The 24,581-nt window shown below is 43.4% G+C and overlaps 2 protein-coding genes across 3 annotated transcripts; one reads left to right on the plus strand and one right to left on the minus strand.

Annotated features, from left to right (window-relative positions):
* Window positions 1-22: 22 nt before the first annotated feature.
* On the minus strand, window positions 23-16,213 carry parp12b (poly (ADP-ribose) polymerase family, member 12b). 2 transcript variants are annotated; one of them, XM_085251374.1, is made up of 10 exons: window positions 15,994-16,213; window positions 13,616-13,736; window positions 13,071-13,522; window positions 4,309-4,444; window positions 2,498-2,762; window positions 1,982-2,053; window positions 1,211-1,337; window positions 968-1,136; window positions 741-861; window positions 23-418 (listed from the first exon to the last, which is right to left on the minus strand). In XM_085251374.1, the coding sequence occupies exons 3-10, from the start codon at window positions 13,403-13,405 to the stop codon at window positions 303-305; spliced, it is 1,341 nt and encodes a 446-aa protein (XP_085107500.1). In that variant the 5' UTR covers window positions 13,406-13,522; window positions 13,616-13,736; window positions 15,994-16,213; the 3' UTR covers window positions 23-302. The 2 variants fall into 2 exon arrangements, with proteins under 2 accessions (XP_085107500.1, XP_085107501.1); XM_085251375.1 differs by lacking the exon at window positions 13,616-13,736.
* On the plus strand, window positions 16,000-23,344 carry ovch1 (ovochymase 1). Its single transcript, XM_085251367.1, has 13 exons — window positions 16,000-16,398; window positions 16,619-16,714; window positions 17,685-17,868; window positions 19,419-19,494; window positions 19,914-20,103; window positions 20,185-20,324; window positions 20,456-20,606; window positions 20,683-20,724; window positions 20,867-21,086; window positions 21,194-21,351; window positions 21,438-21,536; window positions 21,678-21,811; window positions 22,873-23,344. The coding sequence occupies exons 1-13, from the start codon at window positions 16,359-16,361 to the stop codon at window positions 23,032-23,034; spliced, it is 1,692 nt and encodes a 563-aa protein (XP_085107493.1). The 5' UTR covers window positions 16,000-16,358; the 3' UTR covers window positions 23,035-23,344.
* Window positions 23,345-24,581: the final 1,237 nt, after the last annotated feature.

Raw genomic sequence — 24,581 nt, forward strand, 5'->3', positions numbered from 1 at the left:
AGACATTAATAAAAGGCTCCAATAAGAATCACTCCATTTTATTTACAGCACCAAATTAACAACAGTGACCTCAAGGTGCTTTATATTGCCTAAAGCCCATACAAAAATAGAAATACAGGTAGAATAAATTTCCCCCACACAGGCACATACACACAGAGAAGCAGAAAATAATAGAAGTGGTTAACATGCTCAGTGAATGCATCAGTAATCATTTACAGACGTCCAGGAAGTGATGAAATCTTGAGCAGCAGCACCTGCTACTGTGATAAGGCACCCAGCCTGGTCCAGTCAACATAATCGGGTCACATTTGACTTCCTAACACCGGCACCTGCCTCTCCACCTCCTCCCGGGAGACGAAGCGAGGGCGACGGCGGACTTTCCTCTTGGTGTTGTGCTTGTGGTTCCTCTGGTACATGTCTGCAGAGAGAGAGAACATGCTTAGACACCATCAGGAAGCGGTAACAGAGGAACACACTGGGACCTGAAGCCTAAAGGCTGGGATGTGTCTATGTGCTGAATCAGGGCATGCCATTGTGTCTGGGACATTCCCAAAATTTCATTCTGGGATTCTGGAAGTTTCTGTTGGAATCGTCACCTCTGACTTTCCTGCCCTGACTGTGGCACTCACTGTGGAACTGTGAGTCCCCACATGGAGGGATGCTGGACTTGTTCTGGGCCTAACCTGACCACTTCATTAACTCACAGTTACACCTGGGATGCAGGTGACAGGAAGTAGTACCTTTGAAGCTGATGATGTACTCTCTGTAGCCTTTCACCACTCTGACTTTAGCTCTTCTGTCAGACAGGTACTTCTTCTCCAGAGTGCAGGATGTCTCCGATGTGGAGCGCAGCTTCTCATCCTGAAGGACGTACGAGACAGACATCAGACCTGGAGCTAAATAAACATTTTCTGTATTCCTCTACAGCTCGCTCCCACACAGTGATCCTAAAGGTGCTCCAACTCACCAACTCTCCATATTCCACCCAGTTCCCATGGTCCCCCTTGTAGTACCACAGCCATTTGGTGGTCAGTGTGTAGTATAACGGCTTCTTCACGGAGGAAACTGTGGAGAGACGGCGAACAGGCTGCATCCCTCGAGTCATCGTGATGAAGTCGATGGTCTGAACACCAGCGCTGAAAAACATGGCAGCTGTGAGTGGCTGATGCATGAAAAACATCAACAACTTGCACTCATTGTGACCTCTGACCTCTCAGTCCTGGACGGGTCACAGAAGTCTCGCTCAATGTCCTCCATGTTCTGCAGCTCCGTCCAGGTGCTGCCATCTAGAACCTCCCACTTATACGGCAGGTGGAAGTGCACCTGCAGGCACGAGTCTGCAGAGAGACCGAAAGACTGAGGCGAGGCCAATGAGCACGAACACGCCCACAGAAAACTCAGCGCAACCAGCAGGAAATCATAAAAATCACACAATCATACAATCACAAAATAACAAAAATGATATTAATAATAAAATATTAATAATTAAAAATAAATAACACAATCAAACAGGACTGTACAGATGAAAAATAAAGGAAATCAAAACAATGAGCACAAAATAATACATTTTTCCCCCACTGGCAGATTTGACAGAAAACGTTATCTAGGAAGACAAATTTGAATAAATTATAATTTATAAACTTCAACTCTTTTGAACATGATGTCATGTATATACATTAAATATTTGCACTGAAGAAGATTAAATAAAAGAAAATTTGATATTTTAAACTGTATGTTTCCAGAGAAACCAATCAGATGCCAGCAAGGCACGAAAAATATTTTAGGTTTTAGTGAGAAAACAAATAAATCTTTATTTATAAAGAGTGAGTCAGCTTCATGTTGGAGTCTGTACTTCTACCCTGTGCTGCCACCTACTGGATGCACACGACTAAGTGCACAGCGGGAGGCTGAAAGAGACTTCCTGTGTGCCGTTTCCTCTCAGCCAATCAGATCCTCGCATGAAGAAAGTAGGAGAACTCACCCTGAAACTTGCATCTGTTCCTGAAGAAGTGCAGGCAGATCTCCAGAGAGTGAGACGGCTCAGGAACAATGTCTGAAACATAAAGAGCCGAAGTCACGGTACAGAGCGCCTCCTTGTGTTCACGTCAGTAACATGTAATCAGGTAATAACACACACATAGACACTGAACGCCATGTATGAAATCTGAATCTTGTGTCATGTTTATGGATAACCTCCTCATATTTGTGTAGCATTATCAGATTATCACACTGAAACACCAGCTTCGTAACATTATTTATATTTTTGGCAATTATGACTTCAGTGAGGAGACATTGTTGTGTCTGTGAGGCAGTAGTCGCTTGTATAAAAGGCTTTTTTTCTTCCATATTTATGGAATTATTTTCTCCTCTTTATGGAGCAGATTTCTAATACTGATCTGACTTTTCCTGATCTGCAGGTTTCCTCCTCTATCCTCACAGTGATTAGACGGTCAAGGTTCTCAGGATCAGCAGGTTCTGTTTCAGGCTTCAGTCTCACCCATGGAGGTGGTGGAGGTGGAGGCCGCTCTGAGCTGGTGGATGTTGCTGTAGATGGAAGGCAGGTTGTGGATGATGTCACAGCTCAGTCCTCTCTCCTCCAGCATGTGGCGCCCGTGCTCGTCAACGGCATGCAACCGTTTGCACTTTTTTCCAAAGATGCAGTCACCCTGCACGAAGTGCTGACACAGGTGCACTTTGGTGCAGTCGCCCTGGAAACTACAGCAGCCGTGAGGCCCCGAGCCTTTGTTATAGTGCACACACACCTGAGCGAGCGAGCGAGAGCGAGAGAGAGAGAAAACATACAGAGCCTTCATGATTGGGTTAGAGAGAGTGTGTGTGATTTTTTTAAGGATCCAGCTGTCAATCACATTTTTACTGAAAGTCCCTTAAAAGCAGTGTTTGTCACAAACGTCACAAATGTTGAAGTGATGAAGTAAATGCAGACTCGGCTAAATCGGATACATAAATGATTAGAGTAAGGGTTGTCAAACTTACAGCCCGTGAGATACATTCATATGCCAGTCACAGCTGGACTGGCCATCGGGCATTCCATTTGCCCGATGGGTGGATGGTGATTTCTCGCTTTTAATGGGCCGATGTTTGTTTTGGGTTGTTTGTTTGTTTTGTAAACAATGGAAGGTGGTGGATTGGCCAATTGGTCATGATCTACTCTGGGCTGGACCAATTACAATACATCCGTATTGCGGTGAAAAGGAACGCAATTTGTCCCGTACTTCAGCTAGAATGAAAAAAGAGACAACGCTGGAGTTATACTGTGTCTTTACGCTGTCAGCTGCCTCTTCTTCTCTCATTCTCTCCCCTTCCCTCTCATGTTGCTACTTCAACCATGAAACTGATCAATGATCAGCTGATTGGCTTTTCTGTCTCAAGTCTCATCTCTCTTTGGCCCACCTGTTTGGCCCACTTTGCACCAGAAAGAGGAAACCACCAGATGTTGCGCTAAACAACAGCAGCACGTTTAAGCTTGATCAGCTGTTGTTAGAATTTATTTAATATTAATTTCTAGTACCAGCTGATGTTTGTTGGAGCCACAGCTGTAAAAGCTGCTGGTTGGGATATGTGGTGAAGATGAAACCAGGAGATGTCCTTACTGAATCATCAGAGTTGAACAGGTGGTGGAGAAACAGGTTTACCTTTTAGGTGACAGGAATGATTTGAAGGGAAGTAATGAACTGTTTGTGAGAGGCAAATAACACCAGGATCTTGTTCTACATAGCTGACAGCTGGTAACTGTTCAGGGGTGGGTCTAGCAAAGTTTTGCCAGGGGGCCAGGTAGGGCATTAACAGGGAAAGGCGGGTCAGTACGCGGGAGTCGGGTCTTCAGCCCTGCTGAGAACACTGACAAAAGTTTCAATGGTCCAACCCACTTAAAAGGTCAAAGTTCGCTTTATGTGGCCCGCTGTGTAAAATGACCCCCCTGCATTAGTTTCTGGTTACCTGAGGATCCTCGGTCATGTCCAACTTTTGATTTTCATTTTTCATTTTTGATTTTTGTTTTTTTTGTTTTACTTTCAGTTTCAGTTTCTTCTTCTGTGGATGTTACGTGACTAAAGAAGCTCTGTGTCCTCATGTGAGGCAAACAAATGGTGAGTCTGTTGCCATGGTGATCTCATACATGCTGCGTTTCATCACTTTCTTATTCACTTTTTTTTTTCTTCAGGAGCGTCCCACGAATCTGTGCACAGTTGCGTTTCTTGTGTAAAGGGCAGAGTCGTTTCATCTGCTAACACTGAGCACGTCTCCTGAGGAACAGCCTGTGACGTCAGGTGAGTGAGGTGTGGGCGTTACCTCGGGCAGCAGCGCCGGGTCGTTGAGCAGCAGCAGCAGGAAGAGCTCGTCCTCGTTTAGCTGCTGCAGCGAGCACTCTTTCAGCAGCCTGGAGTTATGATCAGACCGCAGGTCGTGGGATGATCGACATGGTTTCCTGTGAGGAGGTACATTTACCATCAGCTCCTCTCACCCCGCTGTCAATACCAGTCAATCAACCAATCAGTCCATCAGTCAATCAATCAGTCAGACAGATAGATAATGGATCAGTGGTGCATGCTGTAGCAGGTGAGTGTTTTCAGGACTGAAGCTGGTTTGTGATGATCGTCTGCAGAATCAGTTAGCATGGTGATGCAAACACGTAGGAAGTGAAACTTCCTAGTGGCAAGTGCTACCCTAAAAGAATCCCTTGCCACCCCAAGTGCCACCCCAGTTTTGCATATGACAGTGTTGTTTATTAAAATAAGATAGCATTAACAGTTTGAGCGTAGTTACAGTGAATATAAATGCTAAAACTGAATATATTGCATAGTGTTCTCCCCTCCACCATTAACAAATGGTTCAGCCCATAGCGGGACCGGCTTTTTTCTTGTTTTCAGTAGCAAGCGATGGTTATGCTTGTGCCAGAGCACATTTTGAACAACACCATGGGAATTTCGCTTTTTACACAGGTGGTTGGATGTTACACTGTGGAAATGGAAGGCACAGACCTATGCCCTGATTAGGAACCTACTCAGTCCGGTCAAGCCAGGGGATCGTTCTTATGCTGAGTTGGTGGGATTATTGAACAATCATTTTCACCCTAAGCCGAGTGAAACTGTGCAGCGGTGGAAGTTTAACACACGGAATAGAAGGCCGGAGGAAAGTGTGGGCGATTATGTAGCGGAGCTAAGGAAGCTCGCACAGGACTAACTTTGGAGACTCCCTGACGGTGATGCTGCGGGATCGTTTAATATGTGGAATAAGCGACGACAGAATACAGCACAGATTGTTAGCAGAGGATTTGCTAACATTTGAAAAGGCGCTGAAGTTTGCTCAAGCAATGGAGGCTGCTAACAGAGACATTGTGGATTTGAAGAGCATGACGGAACAGTCGCGATTCACTAAAGGATTAGGAGCGGTGAACAAGATGGAGGACGGCGGCTCGACGTCACAACAGGTTGTCAGGAAGTGCTACAGATGTGGAGGGCTAAATCATGTGGCCAAGGACTGCAGGTTTGTTTCAGAAAAATGCCACAACTGTGGAAAGGTGGAACACATAAAAAGGGTCTGCCGAATGAAAATGGAACAAAAAGGAGGGCGTGGCAGACAAGGTAAACAAGCCCATTTCTTGGAAGAGGAGAATGTGGAGAGTGAGGAAGAAGGAGCTGAAATGCACCACATAAAGGCAACTGTGACTATGTATAATGTGCATAAGGAGATTAGCATCCCAAGGGAAGAACCCATCAGACAGAAGCTAAAAGTAAATGGACAGAATGTGACATTTGAAGTAGACACAGGCTGTGGTTACACTATCATGTCGAAGGAGTCATTAAAAAAAACTTTTTGAAGGCAGTAATGCGCCCAAAGTAAGCAAGTGTGGAATCAAACTGAGAACGTATGGAGGCCACAAGGTACCCGTGTGGGGAGCAGCCCAAGTGCAGGTGGAATTCAGAGACAGTAAGAAAACACTGGATGTGGTGGTGGTTGAAGGGGCTGGAACTAGTTTGATGGGTCGGGGATGGATTAAGGCCCTCCAATTAGACTGGCAACCTGTACATAAGATAGAAGGCAGAGATGATGCCTTACAGCGGATACTGGCCAGACATGAAACAGTGTTTAAGGATGAGTTGGGAACGCTGAAGGGGTTTGCAGCAAAGATACATGTAGCCAGTGATGCCAAACCGTGCTTCTATAAGCCCCGATCAGTTCCGTTTGCTATGAAAAAGAAAGTGGAGCAGGAACTGGAGAGACTGTTGGAGGAGAAGATCATCCAACCAGTGAAATTCTCAGAGTGGGCCGCACCCATTGTACCCACACTAAAGCCAGACTCCAGCGCCAGAATTTGTGGTGACTACAAACTGACTGTTAACAAGGTGTCGCCTGTAGAACAATACCCCATTCCACGAATGGAGGACATGATAGCGGGGCTGGCGGGAGGAGAAAAATACACCAAGTTAGATATGAGTCACGCATACAACAGGTTGTACTTGATGAGGAATCTAGAAAGTATGTCACAGTGAACACACACAGGGGTTTGTTTACATACACCAGGTTGCCATTTGGTGTGAGTTCAAGTCCTGCCATTTTTCAGCGCACCATGGAGAGTGTGTTGCAAGGTCTGACCAATGTCGCAGTGTATCTGGATGACATCATCCTGACGGGAAAGAATGACAAAGAACATCTTCAAACACTGGATGGAGTGCTGCAGCGGTTGGAGGAGGCGGGCCTGCGCTTAAAAAGGAGCAAATGTCAATTCATGGAGAAGGAAGTGACATTTTTAGGACATCGGGTAGATAAGACCGGTTTACATCCAGTGCCAGCAAAAGTGAAAGCAGTGCAGGAGGCGCCACCCCCAAAATCAGTGACAGAGCTCAAAGCTTATTTGGGGTTGTTGAACTTCTATAATAAGTTCTTGCCAAACTTGTCCACACTGTTGGCCCCACTGCACAAGCTTCTGAGAAAGGGGGAACCATGGTGTTGGGGACCAACACAGGAGAAGGTTTTCTGCAAATCAAAGGAACTGTTGCAGTCAAGCAGTGTATTGGTACACTATGATGAGCAAAAGGATTTAATTCTTTCTTGCGATGCGTCCCCCTATGGAGTGGGAGCAGTACTAGCTCACCGCATGCCAGATGGTCAGGAAAAACCCATTGGGTTTGCATCGCGTACCCTGAATACAGCAGAAAAAAAACTACTCACAGCTGGATGAAGAAGGATTGGCTGTAATATTTGGTGTACAGTATTTTCATACGTACCTGTACGGCAGGAAGTTCATGATTATCACGGATCATAAGCCATTGATAAGTTTGTTCCATGAGTTGAAGGCCGTCCCTCAGATGGCATCACAGAGGATCATGCGATGGGCGGTGTTATTAAGAGCCTATGAGTATGTCATTAAATACAGAGAAGGCAAAAATAACAGTAATGCTGATGGTCTGAGTCGTCTCCCTCTTCCAGAGAACCTCCCTAAAGAGGTGGCAGCTGAGGACCAAGTGTTGATGGTAGATCAGGACCAGGAGGGCGTGATGACATCTGAGCAGCTGCAAAGATGGACAACCAAAGATCCCATACTCTCCAGAGTGCGTGAGTATGCTTTGAGAGGATGGCCCACTACGCAGCATCCTAATTTTCAGCCCTACAGACAGAGACAACAGGAGCTGAGTGTGCAGGATGGGTGTGTGCTGTGGGGGGAGAGGGTGGTGATACCAGAACGAGGTCGACGCCCCCTTTTGGAACAGCTACATCAGTCACACCCAGGAATGAGCCGCATGAAGGGCCTGGCCAGAAGCTACATGTGGTGGCCGCATATGGAGAATGACATTGAAGACAAGGTGAGGTCCTGCAGTACATGTCAAGAACATAGACACAGGCCGCAAGAGGCACCGCTACACCCCTGGGAGTGGCCAGAAAAGCCCTGGAGAAGGATACATATCGATTATGCAGGCCCGTTTTTGGGTAAAATGTTCTTAGTAATAGTGGACGCCCACTCCAAATGGTTAGATGTGTATCCAGTTCCATCCGCTACAGCAGCTGCAACCATAGACTGCCTGAGAAACTGTTTCAGCACGCACGGCCTTCCTGAGATGGTGGTCTCAGATAATGCCCAGTGTTTTGTAAGGGCACAAACTAAAGAGTTCATGGCAAAGAACGGAATCACTCACGTCACCTCCGCTCCATATCACCCAGCATCCAATGGGTTAGCAGAAAGAGCAGTGCAAACGTTCAAAGAACTCATGAAAAAGAGTACTGGAGACACACTGGCAACCAAGTTAAACAGGGCTCTGTTTAGTTACAGAATCACACCACAGTCCACAACAGGGAAGTCTCCCGCTGAGTTGATGATGGGCCGGAAGTTGAGGTGTACTCTTGATCTCATACACCCTGACTTGAAACAGAAAGTGACAGCAAAACAAGATAGCCAAAGACTGTATCATGATAGACATGCCAAGGAGCGCATGTTTGTTATTGGAGACACAGTATATACCAGAAACTATGGCAGAGGACCCAAATGGATACCAGGACTTATACAGGAGATGACGGGGCCTGTTTCCTACTTGGTGATGCTGGGCAATGGGACAGTGGTGAGGCGTCACGTCGATCAGCTGTTTGCCCGCCTGGAGCCGTGCCTGGCAGCAGGAATGCCTGAAGGCCACCCAGGCGAGCCCCCAAAGGCAGCCCCAAACATCAGCGCTGAGACAGGAGACGAGGATGAGAGACACATGGAGGTGCAAGTTACACCAGTGGTGAAGCCACATATGGAGAGTAGTGATTCACTGGAATCACCTGCCACTGGGTTACGGCGATCGCAAAGAACCAAGAGACCGCCGGAGCACCTGAGAGACTTTGTGCCGTGATTACGGTGAACTGTTATAGGTTAACCTAAGACTGTTGGACTAAAGGTTTTAAAGAAATTTAAATAAAGGCTGGGGACGGGGTTGTTGCATTTTTATAAAGGTGAAGTTTTTGTTTATGGGTATTTTCTGTAGTGATTAAAACTACAGAGTAGTTCCAGTTTAAGGGGGGAGGAATGTTATGTTGTGGCAGGGATTTGTCCACCAGGGGGCAACAGTTGTTGGAGAGCTTTCACTCTGTGGGGCGCATGTCCCGGTTCTCTTAATAAAGAAGTAACTGTGAGCTAAACATGGTCTCCGTGGTTCCTTAGTCTTAGGATATCACAAAAGCAAACCAACAAACACGAAAACACCAGACATTATGATACAGACTTATAATTTGCACCGATGTTTTTTCGAAATTCTATACATGAAAAGTGAGCGCGAGAGCCCTCGGTGCGCCTGCTCGCTGCTGAAGTCAAAGTAAACTTTATTGTCATCTCCGCTACATACAGGCCAGTATATAGAGAGATGAGACGACGAGGTTCCAGTTACAGCAGTGCAAGTAAACAAAAAAAAAAAAAAAAAATTATATATATATAAATAAGAAGAGTAAGAAAATAAATATACACTTTAGGACCAGGGGTAAAGGGATCAATAACAATTTAATATTTACAGTTTGATGATTTAAAGTCTCACACACAACCCGTCGAAAGGGGAGGAGAGCCTTGCTGCTTCCAAATAGTGCACATTTCATTCACAATGATGTAAATCCAAGCCCATTATGTATTCATGATTTGAATCCTGGGTTGTGTAAAATCTCAGAAATGCACCCTAGACAAAGTGAATCTGTGAACTAAGGTGTAGGTGTGTTAGATTATATTGTAGTGATCCTTGGGTTGAGGGATGGGTGCTCATACTGGAGTGCAAAATTAAAACCAACGTAAGATGGACAAGAAAAGTTCAAAGTCATCAGGTGCTCAGTTTAGAAAAAGAGAAAAGAAGAGGAGGAGAAACGAGCAAAAGATGCAGGTAAGCAGACGTGTCATTGGATAATGGCAGGTCATCCTGAAACAATCAGAATCAGAATACTTTATTAATCCCTAAGGAAATTATGTGCGTTACAGTTGCTCCAAGAAGAAATGGTAAAAATAGTAACAGTAACAGACTAAACTCCAAACAATACATTATGTTACAGATTTTAATATTAACTAGTCATTGTTAATTGTTGATTCGTCCTGTTCTCATTGTATGACGAATTATGATGGCTGTTTGGTAGCTGTTTGCATACTATGCATACTCTCTCTCTCTTCATATGTGTGTGTGTGTGTGTGTGTGTGTGTGTGTACAACAGTTTTATGTTAATGTACAATAAATGGTAAATGGCCTGTATTTGTATAGCGCTTTTACTAGTCCCTAAGGACCCCAAAGCGCTTTACACATCCAGTCATCCACCCATTCACACACACATTCACACACTGGTGATGACAAGCTACATTGTAGCCACAGCCACCCTGGGGCGCACTGACAGAGGCGAGGCTGTGAAGTTATTCTCTGAGCTAAGTTGTACACAAGTACAGGATGTCATTTGAGAGTTGTTTTTTTCAATACTTAATATGTTTTGTCTGTGTGTGTGTGTGTGGGGGGGGGGGGGGGGGGGGGGGGGGAAGTGTCCGCCCAGGGCGCCAAACAGGCTTGGACCGCCCCACTGCACATGACTGATGTAAGCTGACATAGCAACAAGCTGCAGCCACGCTCAGTCTCTATTTCAGCCCTCATTGAAAGTTCGGACTTCAAAGTTTTTACATTTTAATTACAGGCCAGTAAATCCAGAATTATGATAATATATATAAGCCACGCTTTTTTCTAAATACTGTCGTCACGTTTTTGTGTGTGTTTTAAGCGTTTTCTAAGGACAGCACGAAAACCGTAAAGAAAGAAATAAAGCCACATGTTTCCTATCGGTGGAAAAACGTACCATGTCGACCAATTTAAAAAAAAAAAAAAAAAAAAGTCAGCACGTGGGATTTGGTTGTGTTAAATTATAATATTATTTTATGCCATGTTATACCCCTAATTAAAGGCTGTGAATTATTATGTAGTCTTAGTTTGCATTATTCTCCTGAATTAGAAGAAGCTGATAACTATTGCATTCGTTAAATTGATTTGCATTACATTAGACTGCTGATTTATTGTGGATGAATGATATTGTTTTATGATGTTATAAGAAATACTGTTCGCAGAAAGTCATCGCCTTATTTGTCTGATTAGAAGAGAACGGAACATGCTGGAGTTTTCTGCCCCATCTCAGCAGGAGCAGATAAACAGGGAGCCAAGGTCGTAGCTTAGGCGCCGTGTGAGAGAAAGCATGTGAATGTTTAGGCTTTTATGATAAGGTGGGGACACCAGAGGCTATAAGAGTTTGATCAATGCTCCACCATTTTGAGATCTGAGGCTGTCTGCATACAGTGTCCATCTCCCACGCGTGTGACTATTAAAATCATCGTTTGACTTAACCCGGCCGGACCAGTGTTGTTATTGTGGTTTTTCCTCTTGTCTCCATCCCCAATTTTGAACTCGTAACAGCTGTTTAGGAAGAGGGGAGAGTTTTGGGAGTGACGTAACGGCAGCGAGACAGAGCGAGAGAGAGCGAGCGAGAGAGTTTTAAGATGTGGGAGATTTGTGACATTTAGTGTGGAGTGTATACTTAGTGTGTTGTGTAGTCGTTGTTTTGTTTTATGTGTCAGTGAGGGCACTAATGAATGTCACAAAGGCACATTTGGAACGTAAACACTGAGTAGAAAACCAGCGGAGTGATACACCTCCTGTTGTCAGGCCTGCAGGTTTATCCCTGTGCTGTTCTCCTCTGTCTTTTGGTGGACAAACTTTTTTTTTTTTTTTTTTTTTTTTTTTACTGGCACACATCTTATTGCAATACCTGATTGTTCTCTCATTTTAGTTTTAGTAATATTTTAAAATGGTTGTACAAAAATGAAAAACAAAACGGCAGGTGTATTGGCTGCATTTTTATAATATAGTTTAATATAATTTTTATAGATAAATTGTTGTTTATGTTTACAAAATGTACATTTTATATTTGCATTTCAAGTTATAAAAATGTACTCAACATGTCTGTGTTTTTTTTACAGTAAAGAAATACTACTAGGATTTTAAGTTCTTTGTGTGATTTCAGATCAGTAATACTAATGCAGTATGTCAGTGGAAAAAAAACAAACAACTAAATTCAGTTGAGCTGAAAAGAATGATACCAAACAAGGCAAGGGGAAAAAAATAAAATGAAACAATCTGAGGGTGAAATACAAATGTAAACTCAAAAGGAGTCAAAAATGGCCGTTTGTATTTCAGACCTCAGTGGGTGAATCCAACAAATCATGAAAAATTAGGTTTAAATTTTCATGACAGTGCAGATTTCTGACATTGTGTAATTTAAGCATCTAACAATGTGATTGTTTTCTAACAAAAAACAGTGTGAAACTTAAGTTAGACTTGTGTTTGTAAATGAACCGCCCCATGTTGTGTAGCTTTCTGGAGTTTATACTTATTGGGCTACATATTTATTTATTATACAGGCTATACAGCACATAACATCAAAACTCACATGTTTTATGTAACTAAAGTGTGTAATTATGTGGGCTACAGACAATAATTAAGTTATAGACTATATTTATATGAAAAACGTGTATACTTACTGCATTTGATTTTAACCATATGTAACCACCTGCATATGTGTTTGAGAAAAAAAAAAAAAAAAAAAAAAAGGCTTTGATTTTGCCACCCCATTTGATTTCTTTGCCACCCTAAGAAAATTTCTCTAGATCCGCCCCTGTTCCTGTGGTCTCATTTCTCAGGAAAACAAAACTCATCTGACAATCAGCTGGTTGCTGACGTCACAGTGACGTCTGGCAGCAGGTGTCAGCTTGTTTCCTGTCAGCTTTAGAGACAACACCCACCACCGACAATAACAACAACAACAACAACAACAACAACAATGATGAAGATGGTAATAAGGATGATGTGTGGATGATAAAGATGATGAAGATAAGGATGTCTCTGTTGCGGCGGAAACTTTTGTTTCAGTTTCATTTCCTTAACTTTCGTTCAGCCTCTGTGTGTGTGTGTGTGTGTGTGTGTGTGTGTGTGAGAGAAAGAGAGAGAGAGACACACACGCACGCATGCACACACACACACACACACACACACACACACACACACACACACACACACACACACCTGCCCTTGCCGAACTTGCAGGTTCCGTAGATGTAGAATCTGCAAAGGTGCAGTTGGTCACAGTCTGCGCACGGCTCCCCGAGCCGGTGGCTCACGCACACGCGCAGTGACGTCTGCGCCAGCACCGTGCAGTCCTCGGGGCGTAGCCAGCCATCCGTCTCCGGCCCACGGACCAGCAGGAAGCGGGGATGCCCATAGACCAGCTCGCAGAGGAGCTCCTCGGAGACACGACAGAGTCGCCGCAGCTCCTCGTATAGCTGCGGGAGCCGCAGAGCTCCTCCGGCGGCGCACAGCAGCCTAGTGGCCTCAAAGATCACTCGGTCGCACCCAGACATGCTCTCTGCTCGGCGTCCAGACTCCGACTGAGGACGGGGGAGGCGGACCGACAAGCATGTGACAGCCGGGCTTCCGCTCTCAGTGACGTTTAATCGCGGAGCCTCATCAGTTTGTCACTGCCACAATAATAAATACAGGCGAGCACCATATAACACAACCGGAAATAAAGTAAAATACATGTCAGTCACATTAATAAACAAACTGCAAACCCAAGTGTCTGCCTCTCTCTCCGGAGCAGGTGAGTCCTGGTTCGAGCACAGCTCTGGTCCTTCATCACTGGATCATCACTTACATTTATGAGCGCCAGTAAACGCGTCACTCAGTGTTTCACTGAAAGAGTTCATAAAGCTTACATGCAGGATTTATTTCACCATGTCATCATCCAGTTGTCTGTGCAACAGTGTACGGCGTGTCTGTGCAGACGTGTTTACACTGCTCGCTCCGTCAAAGGACCACCACGAGAGACGTCGTTACTTCAGTCTGAGCTCGTGGTTGTCGTGAACGTTTAGCTTTGTCTAATTTGTGTGCAAGCGCCATGAACCATAAATTGAAACTCTTCATAAAATGACTGTCACGGTCCATTTTACTGTGTTACCGGTGACAACACCTGGGCCCTATTTCAGGAAGCCGGTTTAGAAAACTCAGAGTTAAAAATGATACACGGGGTTGAGTAACCCCGAACTGTCCAACTCGGAATATTCGGTTTCAGAAAGGCTGATAACAATTAGTTCAATCAACGCGGAGTTGCTTTAACCCCAAATTAAGCGCGCGCACGAGGATACATAAAGCCCTGATTAGTGGAGCGCAGATTAAGCGAGTCACCATGGAGACGGAGGGAAAGAAGGCGCGGTCAATGTATCTTACAGCGCTTGAGGCCGAAATTCTGATGGCAGTATATGCAGATAACATGCAAATTTTGCGGAAAAAAAGTAACACAGCCTCAGCTGCAAAAGAAAGGGAGCATGCATGGCAAAACATAGCCGACAGAGTGTGAGTGTTAATTTAAACATTGATCTAGGGATTTCCCACCCATTTAACACGTTATTTTATTTTATTATATTTTATTTTATTTTTTATTTCATACATTTTATTTTGTGATGTGATGTGAGCGCAGGTGCAACCCAACAGGCCCCAAACATTCCTGGCAGCAAGTAAAAATGAAATATAAAAATATAGTCCAAACAGGTCAGGTGTAATTGTATTATGAGCCATAGTGCTTGGTCTGTTTGTCCGATGTAAATCAATTGCAGTTAGAGGCTACATTAATTTTCTTTCTGTAAGCACTTATTGAAATTATCTGAGCACATTACAAGTACATATTTGCTTAGTCTGTATGCTCATATGCGACCCGTTATAGCCACTAGAAAAAAAGTGGAGGCCCGAAAAACAGGTGGGGGTCCTCCACCACCACCACCACTCACAGAGGCTGAGCAGTTGGCTTCCACATTTGTGATAATGTTGGCAGCATCACATATGATCTTCACAGTGCAGAGAACACAAATTAGCATCCATTACTATAATGAAATTTGTTAGTTTGAAATGCTACAGGGAACTATGTACCTGTACATTAATGCTGTGGAAAGACTTCCTGTTCACATAGTCTCCTTCATTTACTGAAGGAGCAATGATTGGAATGTGAGTGCCATCTATACAGCCAATCACGCCTGGGAACCGTGGGAATAAATGTAACATTTAAGTAGTAGTTCAAATATCACCACATCATGAATTAAGTTTCGTTCATCCTGATACCTGCAATTTTGTGGAATCCCTCTTTGATAAATCTTGTGGGTCTATGACCGGGGAACACCACAAACGAGTACAGGAGACGTTTCAGTGCAACTGTAACATTCCTGACTGCCCGACAGATGGTAGACTTGGAAACGTGCTCAGCGTCACCAATATTATACAGAAAGCTCCCGTTTGCAAAAAACCGAAGTGCAATACAAATAATATGTACAGAACTGGGACAATGTCCGCGATGTATCACATGAGCAATATTAGGCCTGAGGATGTTATCCAATTAACTTATAGATTGTGCTGAGAAACGGTAACGTTCACACAGAAAATCATCAGGAAATGATAAAATGTCCAAACGCGCTCTAATCACTCTCTCCCGGCGGAGAGCTCTGCGGAGAATTTGGGCTTCAACATCTACTGGCTCTTCAAGGAAGGGACACGCCATGTCTGACACTTCCTACAGTCAGGTTTCTGACAAAGAGGCGGAGAAGGTCAGGGTTAGTTGAAGTAAACCTGCTAGGGGGCAGGTTAGCTTCACGGAGTGTGTCGTCATAGTAACTCACTCAGAATTAATCTAAACTCGCTTTGTGAAACCGAAAACCCAGAGTTTTCGTTAACTCAGGGTATACTTACTCAGAGTTTGCACTAAACCGGCTTTCTGAAACAGGGCCCTGATGCTCCACTCAGACCTCGGACTTGATGTCATGCTATCGTTTCTGAATGGTGGGATATTCAGAGGCTTTTGTGTCAGTCAGCAGCGTCACGCACAAAAACCTGCTGTTTCAAACGGCCCCACGCCGTGATGTGGCTGCTGCAGCAACACACAAAAACAGCTGCGCACTCTACTCACCTCCAGCACCATCAGCGGGACTGCGCTCTCTTTGATTTTATGCCTGTTCCATCCAGTGACGCGTGCACACGCAAAGCCAGCTCCAGCTACAATTTCTGGTAGAAGCTCCTCCCACTGACGCTGACATCAGCAGTACCAGTCTTCTAATGCAAGTGGGTCCGAACTGAAATCCTCAGTGGAAAAGGGACAACACAGACACTGGAGGACTCACCTGTCTCCCACCTGTTGTCACACTGAATGCTGCAGATTGACAGCGGAGGGAGGGGTCTCGTACAGGTGTGTGCAATCACACAGGTCAGGCTGATGAAGGTGAAGCTCAGCAGCGTGAAGCCTGTAAGTCTTCTGAGGGTGAACGTGAGACAGACATGCTGCTGCTGGTCGTCTGTGTTCTGTCGGTCTACACAGGTGAGACAAGTCTCCCCCCCACCACACACACACACACTGCTGGTTTGTGTTTGTGCAGCCTGATCAGTCACCTGCTAGTAGGACTATTTTTGGATGCAGAGTTTACAACTATTACACCTGAGGGTGTCCTCGAGTGTCCTGAAGACACAGCGACTCCAAAACCGTTTTAAATGGTTTTTATGTTTGCTGTGCGTTACAGCTGTTAATATTTTGTTTGCAGCTGGAGGTTCGACACAGATCCAGAATCAGCGGAACCCCACTGTAAATGGAACTGCGCAGGAAAGCTCGCTGTTCTCCGCACGCTTCGGCTTCACAGGTGATCCACGCGTTAACGAGTCCGAGATTTTTACGTTACACGTGGGAACCCGGTGATTATGGAGTGCCAGGACTGCCATAATGAATTAATTAAATACACCATTAAATAATTAATTAAATGTGTGAATAATTAATTAAACTGTGAAATACATGAATATTTAATTAAATGTGTCAATAATTAATAAATTAAACGTGTCAATAATTAATGTGTCAATAATTAATTAATTAAATATGTCAATAATTAATTAAATGTGTCAATGATTAATCAATTACATGTGTCATAACTATTTATTTAATTAATTAATTCCAATTTTAATTAATTATTGCCACATTTAATTAATTATTTAATGGTGTATTTAATTAATTCATTATGGCAGTCCTGGCGCTCCATGGGTGATATGAAAGATGCTCAGTAAAATGAGAAATAAAATGACCTCATGAAAAGAAAAGAAAATATATATATATATATATATATATATATATATATATATATATATATATATATATATATATATATATATATATATATATATTAAAAAACAAGTTTCTTTTACAAATATTTTTATTTTGTTATCGTTATAGGCTTGTAATAGTATTAAAATGGAAATATTTTAGTTTTTGAAGAGGAAGAATCATACGCATATGATTTAAATATTTTTTAAAATGCTTTTTTAAAGATAATTTAGAAATGTTACTTTAAAGTATGTAAGTTTGTATTAAAACAGTAAAATCCTGTGAAACCCTGCTAGATCTTCACTGACAAATAAAAATGTTTCATGTTTTTAAATTGGTGCTGAAAATATTTTAACTCTTTATATGTTGTACCATGCTGCCTGTGCTTTTATTTTGAAGTTTCTCCTTAAACCCGTTGGCTTATTTATGTATTTATGGTCATTTTTCTGTAACATTGGCGGTTGAACAGTTTTTATCTGAAATAATTAGCTGAGCTCTCTTCTGACCTCTGCCCTCAGACCTCGCCGGGGTGCGCTCCTTCATGCTGGAGCAGGAGCTGGAAACCCGAATCATCGGGGGTCAGGAGGCCTGGGCTCACTCGTGGCCCTGGCAGGTTTCCCTGCAGCTCGCCTCCATGCCAGCCTGCGGGGGTGCTATCGTCAGCCCGCTGTGGGTCATCTCTGCTGCCCACTGCTTCGTAAGGTCAGAGGTCACGTTTGTTTTGTCGCAGCCTCTGCAGTTGGCTTTTTTTTTTTTTTTTTTCTTTTTTTTTTTTTGTAAATAGTTTAGAATAGTTTGAGATGTTCAGAGAGGGTTCCAGTGTTAGACCTGGTCAGATGGTAGCAGTAGTACATGTAATACATTTAGAGCGTTTTTGGCTCAGAACAACCTTCTCTGACACCAGGACAGATCCAGGATCAGGTTTATCACCTCTGTGTTTGACGTGGTAATCTGCAGCACAGGGGTGCTACAGGGCACGGTTCTCTCACCCTTCCTGTTTAGCCTGTATACTTCGGACTTCTGTTATAATTTGGACCATTGCCACCAACAGAATTTCTCAGATGATACAGCCATCAACGGATGCATATCATACAGGAATGATCAGGAATAGATGAGGGTCATCACTGACTTTGTTGGCTGGTATGAGACCAACGCACTCCAAATCAACGCCAGCAAGACAAAGGAGATGGTCATAGACTTCAGGAGGAAGTAAACCCCTACAAACACTGGTTAACATCCAAGGAGAAGACACTGAGATTGTGGACTTTTACAAGTACCTGGTTGTTCACCTCAGCAATAAACTGGCCTGGACTAAAAATACAAATGTCCTGTATAAGCAGGGCCAGAGTCAACGCCACCTGCTGAGGAGACTGAGGTCCTTCGGAGTCTGCAGGACTCTGTTAAGGACATTCTATGACACTGTGGTAGCATCTGCCTTTTTCTATGCAGTGGCCTGCTGGGGAGCGGATGCATGGACAGGAGCAGGACTGACAAACTGGTGTGGAGGTCTTATTCTGTGCTGGGATGTCCTCTGGAGCCAGTGGGCAAGAGGAGGATCTTAGTAAAGCTGACATTCATCATGAACAACCAACATCTCCCTCTACATGAGTCTGTGAGTGTGCTGAGCAGCTCCTTTAGTCAGAGACTGAAACACCCTCGCTGCAGGAAGGAGCGCTTTCGCAGATCATTCATCCCAACAGCAGTTTGACTCTATAACTCCTCAATCACAATGTCATGAGTCACTGGACATTGTGGACATCTACGGTCACAACTCATGCATAATGTACCTTTATATGTATGGACATGTGCAGGTGTATGTGTATGTATACATATGTATATTTAGTGTGTACTTGTCTATACTCATAGATATCTATTACTTAGTAATAGATATGGTAGAATAGTGAAATTTATGTCTTGCATATTTCCACAACCCTCTATCCATAATCACATACTGTGTGTGCCGTTATAGTGTATTATTTTACTTATTTTGTATTTATTGTGTTTTATTTTTATTTTTTGTGTTTTTCTTCTGATATCTGTACCTGAGCTGAGGAAATGCACAAATTTCCCTGCTGTGGGATCAATACAGTCTTATCTTATATCTTATCTTACTGAGTACACATCAAACTAAGTCAGCAACTTTATTTATATGGTATAATAGTAACAGTCACCCCGAGGTGTTTTATGTTGGAATGTAAAGACTGTACAATAATACATCAGTACTAAGTATTATGTCATGACTTGTGTTACAGGCATAATAAAGTATCCTTGTGGATGGTTCTTGCTGGAAAACATGACCTGGATAAAGCTGAGGAGCCTCAGGAGCAGGTCAGGCACTGAACTGTAAACTCTGTTTGTCATCAAAAACGTCAGCTGAAGGCTGATCAGTCAAGCAGCATTGCAGACAGCAGTGACTCTGTGTCCAGGGTTTAGAACAAAACTTAAAATGTGGGTCATACCATCATGTGCTAACACACTGCACAAGGATTTTTGTCACTTTGCAAAAACAGCAGTAATAACCTAAGACATTGACTGCATAGCTTATGATGTTTTAAGGAGGAATAATAATATGATTGCTTTTCATTGTCATTTATTGTTGGGTTGCTGAGGAGCCTCGGTCTGTGGATATCTGGGTGGGATCGGAGTTAGGCTCCAGGCTGTGTTCTCTTGGTTCTTTGTCTGTGCTACCTCCAAGGAACCAATCGTCCTGATGTGAAATGAGAAAATGTTCCCATCTCTCTGCTTAGCTGGTGGGAGTCTCCATGATCTTCATTCATCACAGCTACAACACTGAGTCTAAAGAGAGCGACATTGCTCTGGTGAAGCTGGAGAAACCACTAGAGTTCAACCACTTCGTCAGACCCATCGACATCTGGATGACGCCGCTGCCTCTGCTCATGAAATGCACCATCACTGGCTGGGGCTCCACCCGAGAGAGTGAGGAAATGTTTGCTGTACACAGGAAGCTGGGGTTCTTCAGGTGTGATCTGAGCCTTTGTGTTCTTTCTCCATCACCAGATGGCCCTCGAGTCAACAGACTGCAGGAAGTGAATGTGACCATCCTGCCCTCGGATACCTGCAACCAGTACTACCTAGGCAGGATCAGGCCCTCCATGTTTTGTGCTGGGAAGGATGAAGGGGGACTGGATGCCTGTCAGGTACAAGCTGAACATCTGTGCAGCCTGAAAACAAGGAATGTTCATCATGTGGACCAGGAAACCTCAGTCAGCATGTATCTGGAGAGTATTGAGAAACTCGTGTGGTGTCTGTGTTCCTGTATGTGTGTCAGGGGGACTCTGGAGGTCCTCTGTCCTGCTTCACAGGCACCAGGTATGAGCTGGCAGGTTTGGTGAGTTGGGGGGTGGGTTGTGGTCGTGCCAAAAGACCTGGAGTGTACACCAGAGTGCAGCAGCATGTTCAGTGGATGTCTGACACCATGGGTGAGTTTCAGAGTCCACGACCTTTCTACACCTGCAGCAGGTGGAGTCTGTTCTGAAGGACTTCTTCCATTTCCAGGTGATCAGGCTCAAGTGTCTGAAGATGACCTCATAGAGGAAGGTAAGCTTTTTCTTTTTTCTTTTTTTTTTTTTTTTTTTTAATCACACCATCTTTAAACTGCAACAGAAGATCCACCAGTCAGTGTATCAACATGTAGTTCAGGTGTTTCTATTTTGTCCCTTCCTGCATGTGGGGGTAACAGAGGAGTGCGGTAAGCAGCAGAGCTCCGGCTGTGATCAGACTCCCGGCCTCGCCGAAATCTCGCTGTCCGTGGACGGCGTGTTGTCCGTGGTGAATGTGACTGAGTCCTGCCCCTTCCTCTGGCCCTGGCAGGTCAGCCTACAGTTTAATGGTCGCCACTACTGCAGCGGCGCTCTGATCCACCCCCACTGGGTTATCACCGCCAAACACTGCGGCGTCAGGTAGTCCTGCTACCATTAATACTGGCTCCAGTACTGCAGTGTAATCTGTCACGTGTCAGCTCTGCTAATGTTCCTACTGACGACGACGACGACTACTACTACTGCAGGGCTAAAGAGGATGTGGCAGTTTTGGGGCTTCATGACATCAAGTTCCTGCCAGTTCAAACCATCCTGGTGGACAAAGTCTTTAACCCGCCGCAGAAAATGGGCTTCCCCCCAAAGTCTAACCTGGCACTGCTTCACCTGAGCAGTGCTGCCAGACTTGGTGAGCCTGAACCTTCAGGAGATTTGACTCTGAGAAGTCTTCACTGTGTCTGAGAAATCTTCACTGTGCCCTGACTCTGTCTACAGGTTCTGAAGTGTCTCCAGTTTGTGTCCCTGATGAGGATGATGACCTGGATGACACCTGGTCTTGTATCACAGCTGGCTGGGGAGCAACTAAAGCGAAAGGTAACATCCTCATTCCTCCTGCATAGTGTACAGAACAGGAACAACCAGTAGTTTGGTGTGTGATCAGACTGAGTCATGTGACAGGACTTCAGACCTGTGTATCCTGATCGTACTTTACACTGACCCTTCTTAATTTGGTAGAGGGTGTTGATCCAGACCGGCTGCATCACGCTGGGCTCACACTCGTCAACGCAACCTCCTGCAGGCAGAAATGGGGAGGCTTCGTCACTGACTCTCACATCTGTTCACATCCTGCAGGCTCCACATCCTGTATGGTAACTAAACCCGACATCGGTTTGGTGTTCCTTTCAAAGCACAGCTGTCCGGCACAACTTCATCTACTGCACACAGCAGTGGATACCATTAATGTTCAGTGTTGGTGGGAGCTGTTTTGACCACCTGTAAAGCTATTAATACAGGATGGATATCCATCCATGTAATTTATCAGTGAAACATCCTCTTCCCTTAAAGATGCATCACTGAACACAAGCTTTGTGAAGAAAGAGAAATGACATCACTGAGGTGCTTTAGGTGATTTCAGGTTGTGGATTTTCCATTTTAAACATTTATCAGGGAGAATAAACAAATTTTTATTTTTTAAATCCTAAAGCTATTTTGATGATCTGGACACTCCTCATTGTTAGGGACTGTGATCGACTCTAAACTCCACGATCTCATGTCCAGTCTGTGGTGCCTCTCTGTAATCATAAGCTGTTCTTTAACTCTTTACAAAAGTTGCTTGGGTTTTACCTTAATCAGTGTTTCTTCCAGAAGGAAATGTTCCAAGTCTGAGGTTCATGAGCCTGTAGCTCCAGCTGGGTCCATAAGTACTTGAACAATAGCATAAATATAAGAACAATTTCTCAAATTTATAAAAATCCCCGTTGACTACTTGCTGTGTTTCCTCCTCGTGATGCTGTGCAGGTCTTTACTTCAGCACTTTCAGATGCTTTCTGGCTCTCTGCCTTCAGTTTGGTATTTAATGCCCAACTGAGGGTCTAGTTTGCTGCTTCATTATCAATAAATGTTCATCATTCATATTTTGTGTCTTGGCTGTGAAGGTTAGGCCTGCTGAGTATAAAAATGTCTGTATTTCATAAACAGTTACTGTAATATTTTGTTAAACCTCTTGATTTAGAGCTAAAAGTCTTCACTTCAATGTTGATTAACAAAAACATTGTCCAAATATTTATGGATCCAACATGGCTGACGTGGAAGACCTTCAGCCCTCATCTGGTGTGTGTGTGTGTGTGTGTGTGTGTGTGTGTGTGTGTGTGTGTGTGTGTGTGTGTGTGAGTGATAACCATCAGGAGAAACTCACTCTTTGTCTCTGCAGGGAGACGCTGGAGCACCACTCTTCTGTCAGAAATATGGCACCTACTTCCTGTTTGGTGTTGCCACATGGGGCAGCTGGCACTGCGACTCAGAGAAGCCAGCCATCTTCACCAGAGTGTCAGATTATCAGTCGTGGATCAGAAAGATGATTTTCAAATTCTGACTGAAAATAAACTCTTTAATCAAGCTGACTTTTACTCTTCATCACACATTCAGTCCAGATGTTCCAGTTTTACATCTGGTTGGTTGGTCAGCCATGGTTCCAAGTTTTAAATTAGATTTTTGTTTTTATTATAAATCTCTTCAATCTGTCAGTTTCGGTCTGTGGAAGCAGATCATTGATCCTTGCTATAAAAAGGATCAGAAACGTTTTCCTTGACACGTCTTTGTTTTTCTTAAATACAGTCGCGTCTTTGAGTCTGAATCTGGATTTGATTTTTTTTAAATGCTGATGCGTTGGACTCTGGAGCAGCTTCATAAACCGGGTTACAGATGCTGCATCATCCTCTTTTCATGCCAACCACAGGCACAGCAGGAAATGCCTTAAATAACACCCAAAACAAAAGCTGCAACTTTGTAGAAAAGACTTGGCTCAAACTCACCAATAAGTCCTTATTAAGTGTTTTAGGGTAATTATAGTAAATGCATGTCTATAAATCCATTATTTTCTGCTGCTTCTCCGGGTCCTTCCATAGTCCAAGCAGACTCCCAGACCTCTTTGTGCCAGCCGCCTCCTCCAACTCTTCTGATGCGAGTAAAATCACCTCATTGACAGGCAAAATAACTACTGAGGTAAAGTGGAGATGAAAAGGGGAAGAAACGGAGGTAGAACAAACTCTGACTTTGAGACGGGCAACTTTGAGTCTTCACTTCATCTGAAGCTATAACTTTATGATATCATATTTGCTTTTTTTTTTGCTTTTTTTTTTTAACTGTGTAATTCAAGCTTTTTTCAGAGCTTCTTTTATATGTGTGTAACCAACAACATGAATCAACAGACCAACTCCTGACAGGTTATAATGGTCAAATTAATCAGTTACATCTAAATGTAAAAATAACACATCCACCTCTGAAGATTTAAAGTGAAGATTACCAGCAGTTCTCCATCACTCCACAGGGTGAAGCTGCAACACACTGATAATCATAGAATTTACACTTGATCATAGAAGCAGAGTATGCTGTTTATGTGACTGTAAAGCCAACTTAGCTTTATTTATAGAGCAACAAATCACAACAAGGGGCTTTATAATGTAAAGACAACAGCTATTCCAGTCCAGAGGGATGCAATAAAATATGCATTTATAAATTAATTTTTAATTGTATTTATTTAATACAGTAATTTATTATTTAACAATTTAGTTTAAAATTAAAACACTTAAAATGAATGATTAATCCATTAATAAATACTTCAAATCCATGTTGGATTTCACAAAATATTATTAAACTCTCAATAAAAGTCTCATTTCAAAAAACAATTTTTAAATCCCAAATTAGCAAACAGATTTTTTTTAAATTCAATTTAAAAAGAGAAAGATTTATTTAACATGCCAGTTCCACTCATTTTCAAATCCATTTCCCTTTCCTGTTAGCTCACAGACTAGCTATTATATTAAATGGATGGAAATGAAGTTTAGTTATTAATAAAATATATGTAATGAAAACCAAAGCTGAAGTTGATTCAGTTGAGTCTAAAACATGTGACGCTAGAGA

The sequence above is a fragment of the Mchenga conophoros genome, linkage group LG17 (assembly GCF_057382185.1).
Source record: "Mchenga conophoros isolate Kocher_MC1m ecotype Shallow Benthic linkage group LG17, M_conophoros_male_GT1.1, whole genome shotgun sequence".
Classification (NCBI taxonomy): Eukaryota; Metazoa; Chordata; class Actinopteri; order Cichliformes; family Cichlidae; genus Mchenga; species Mchenga conophoros.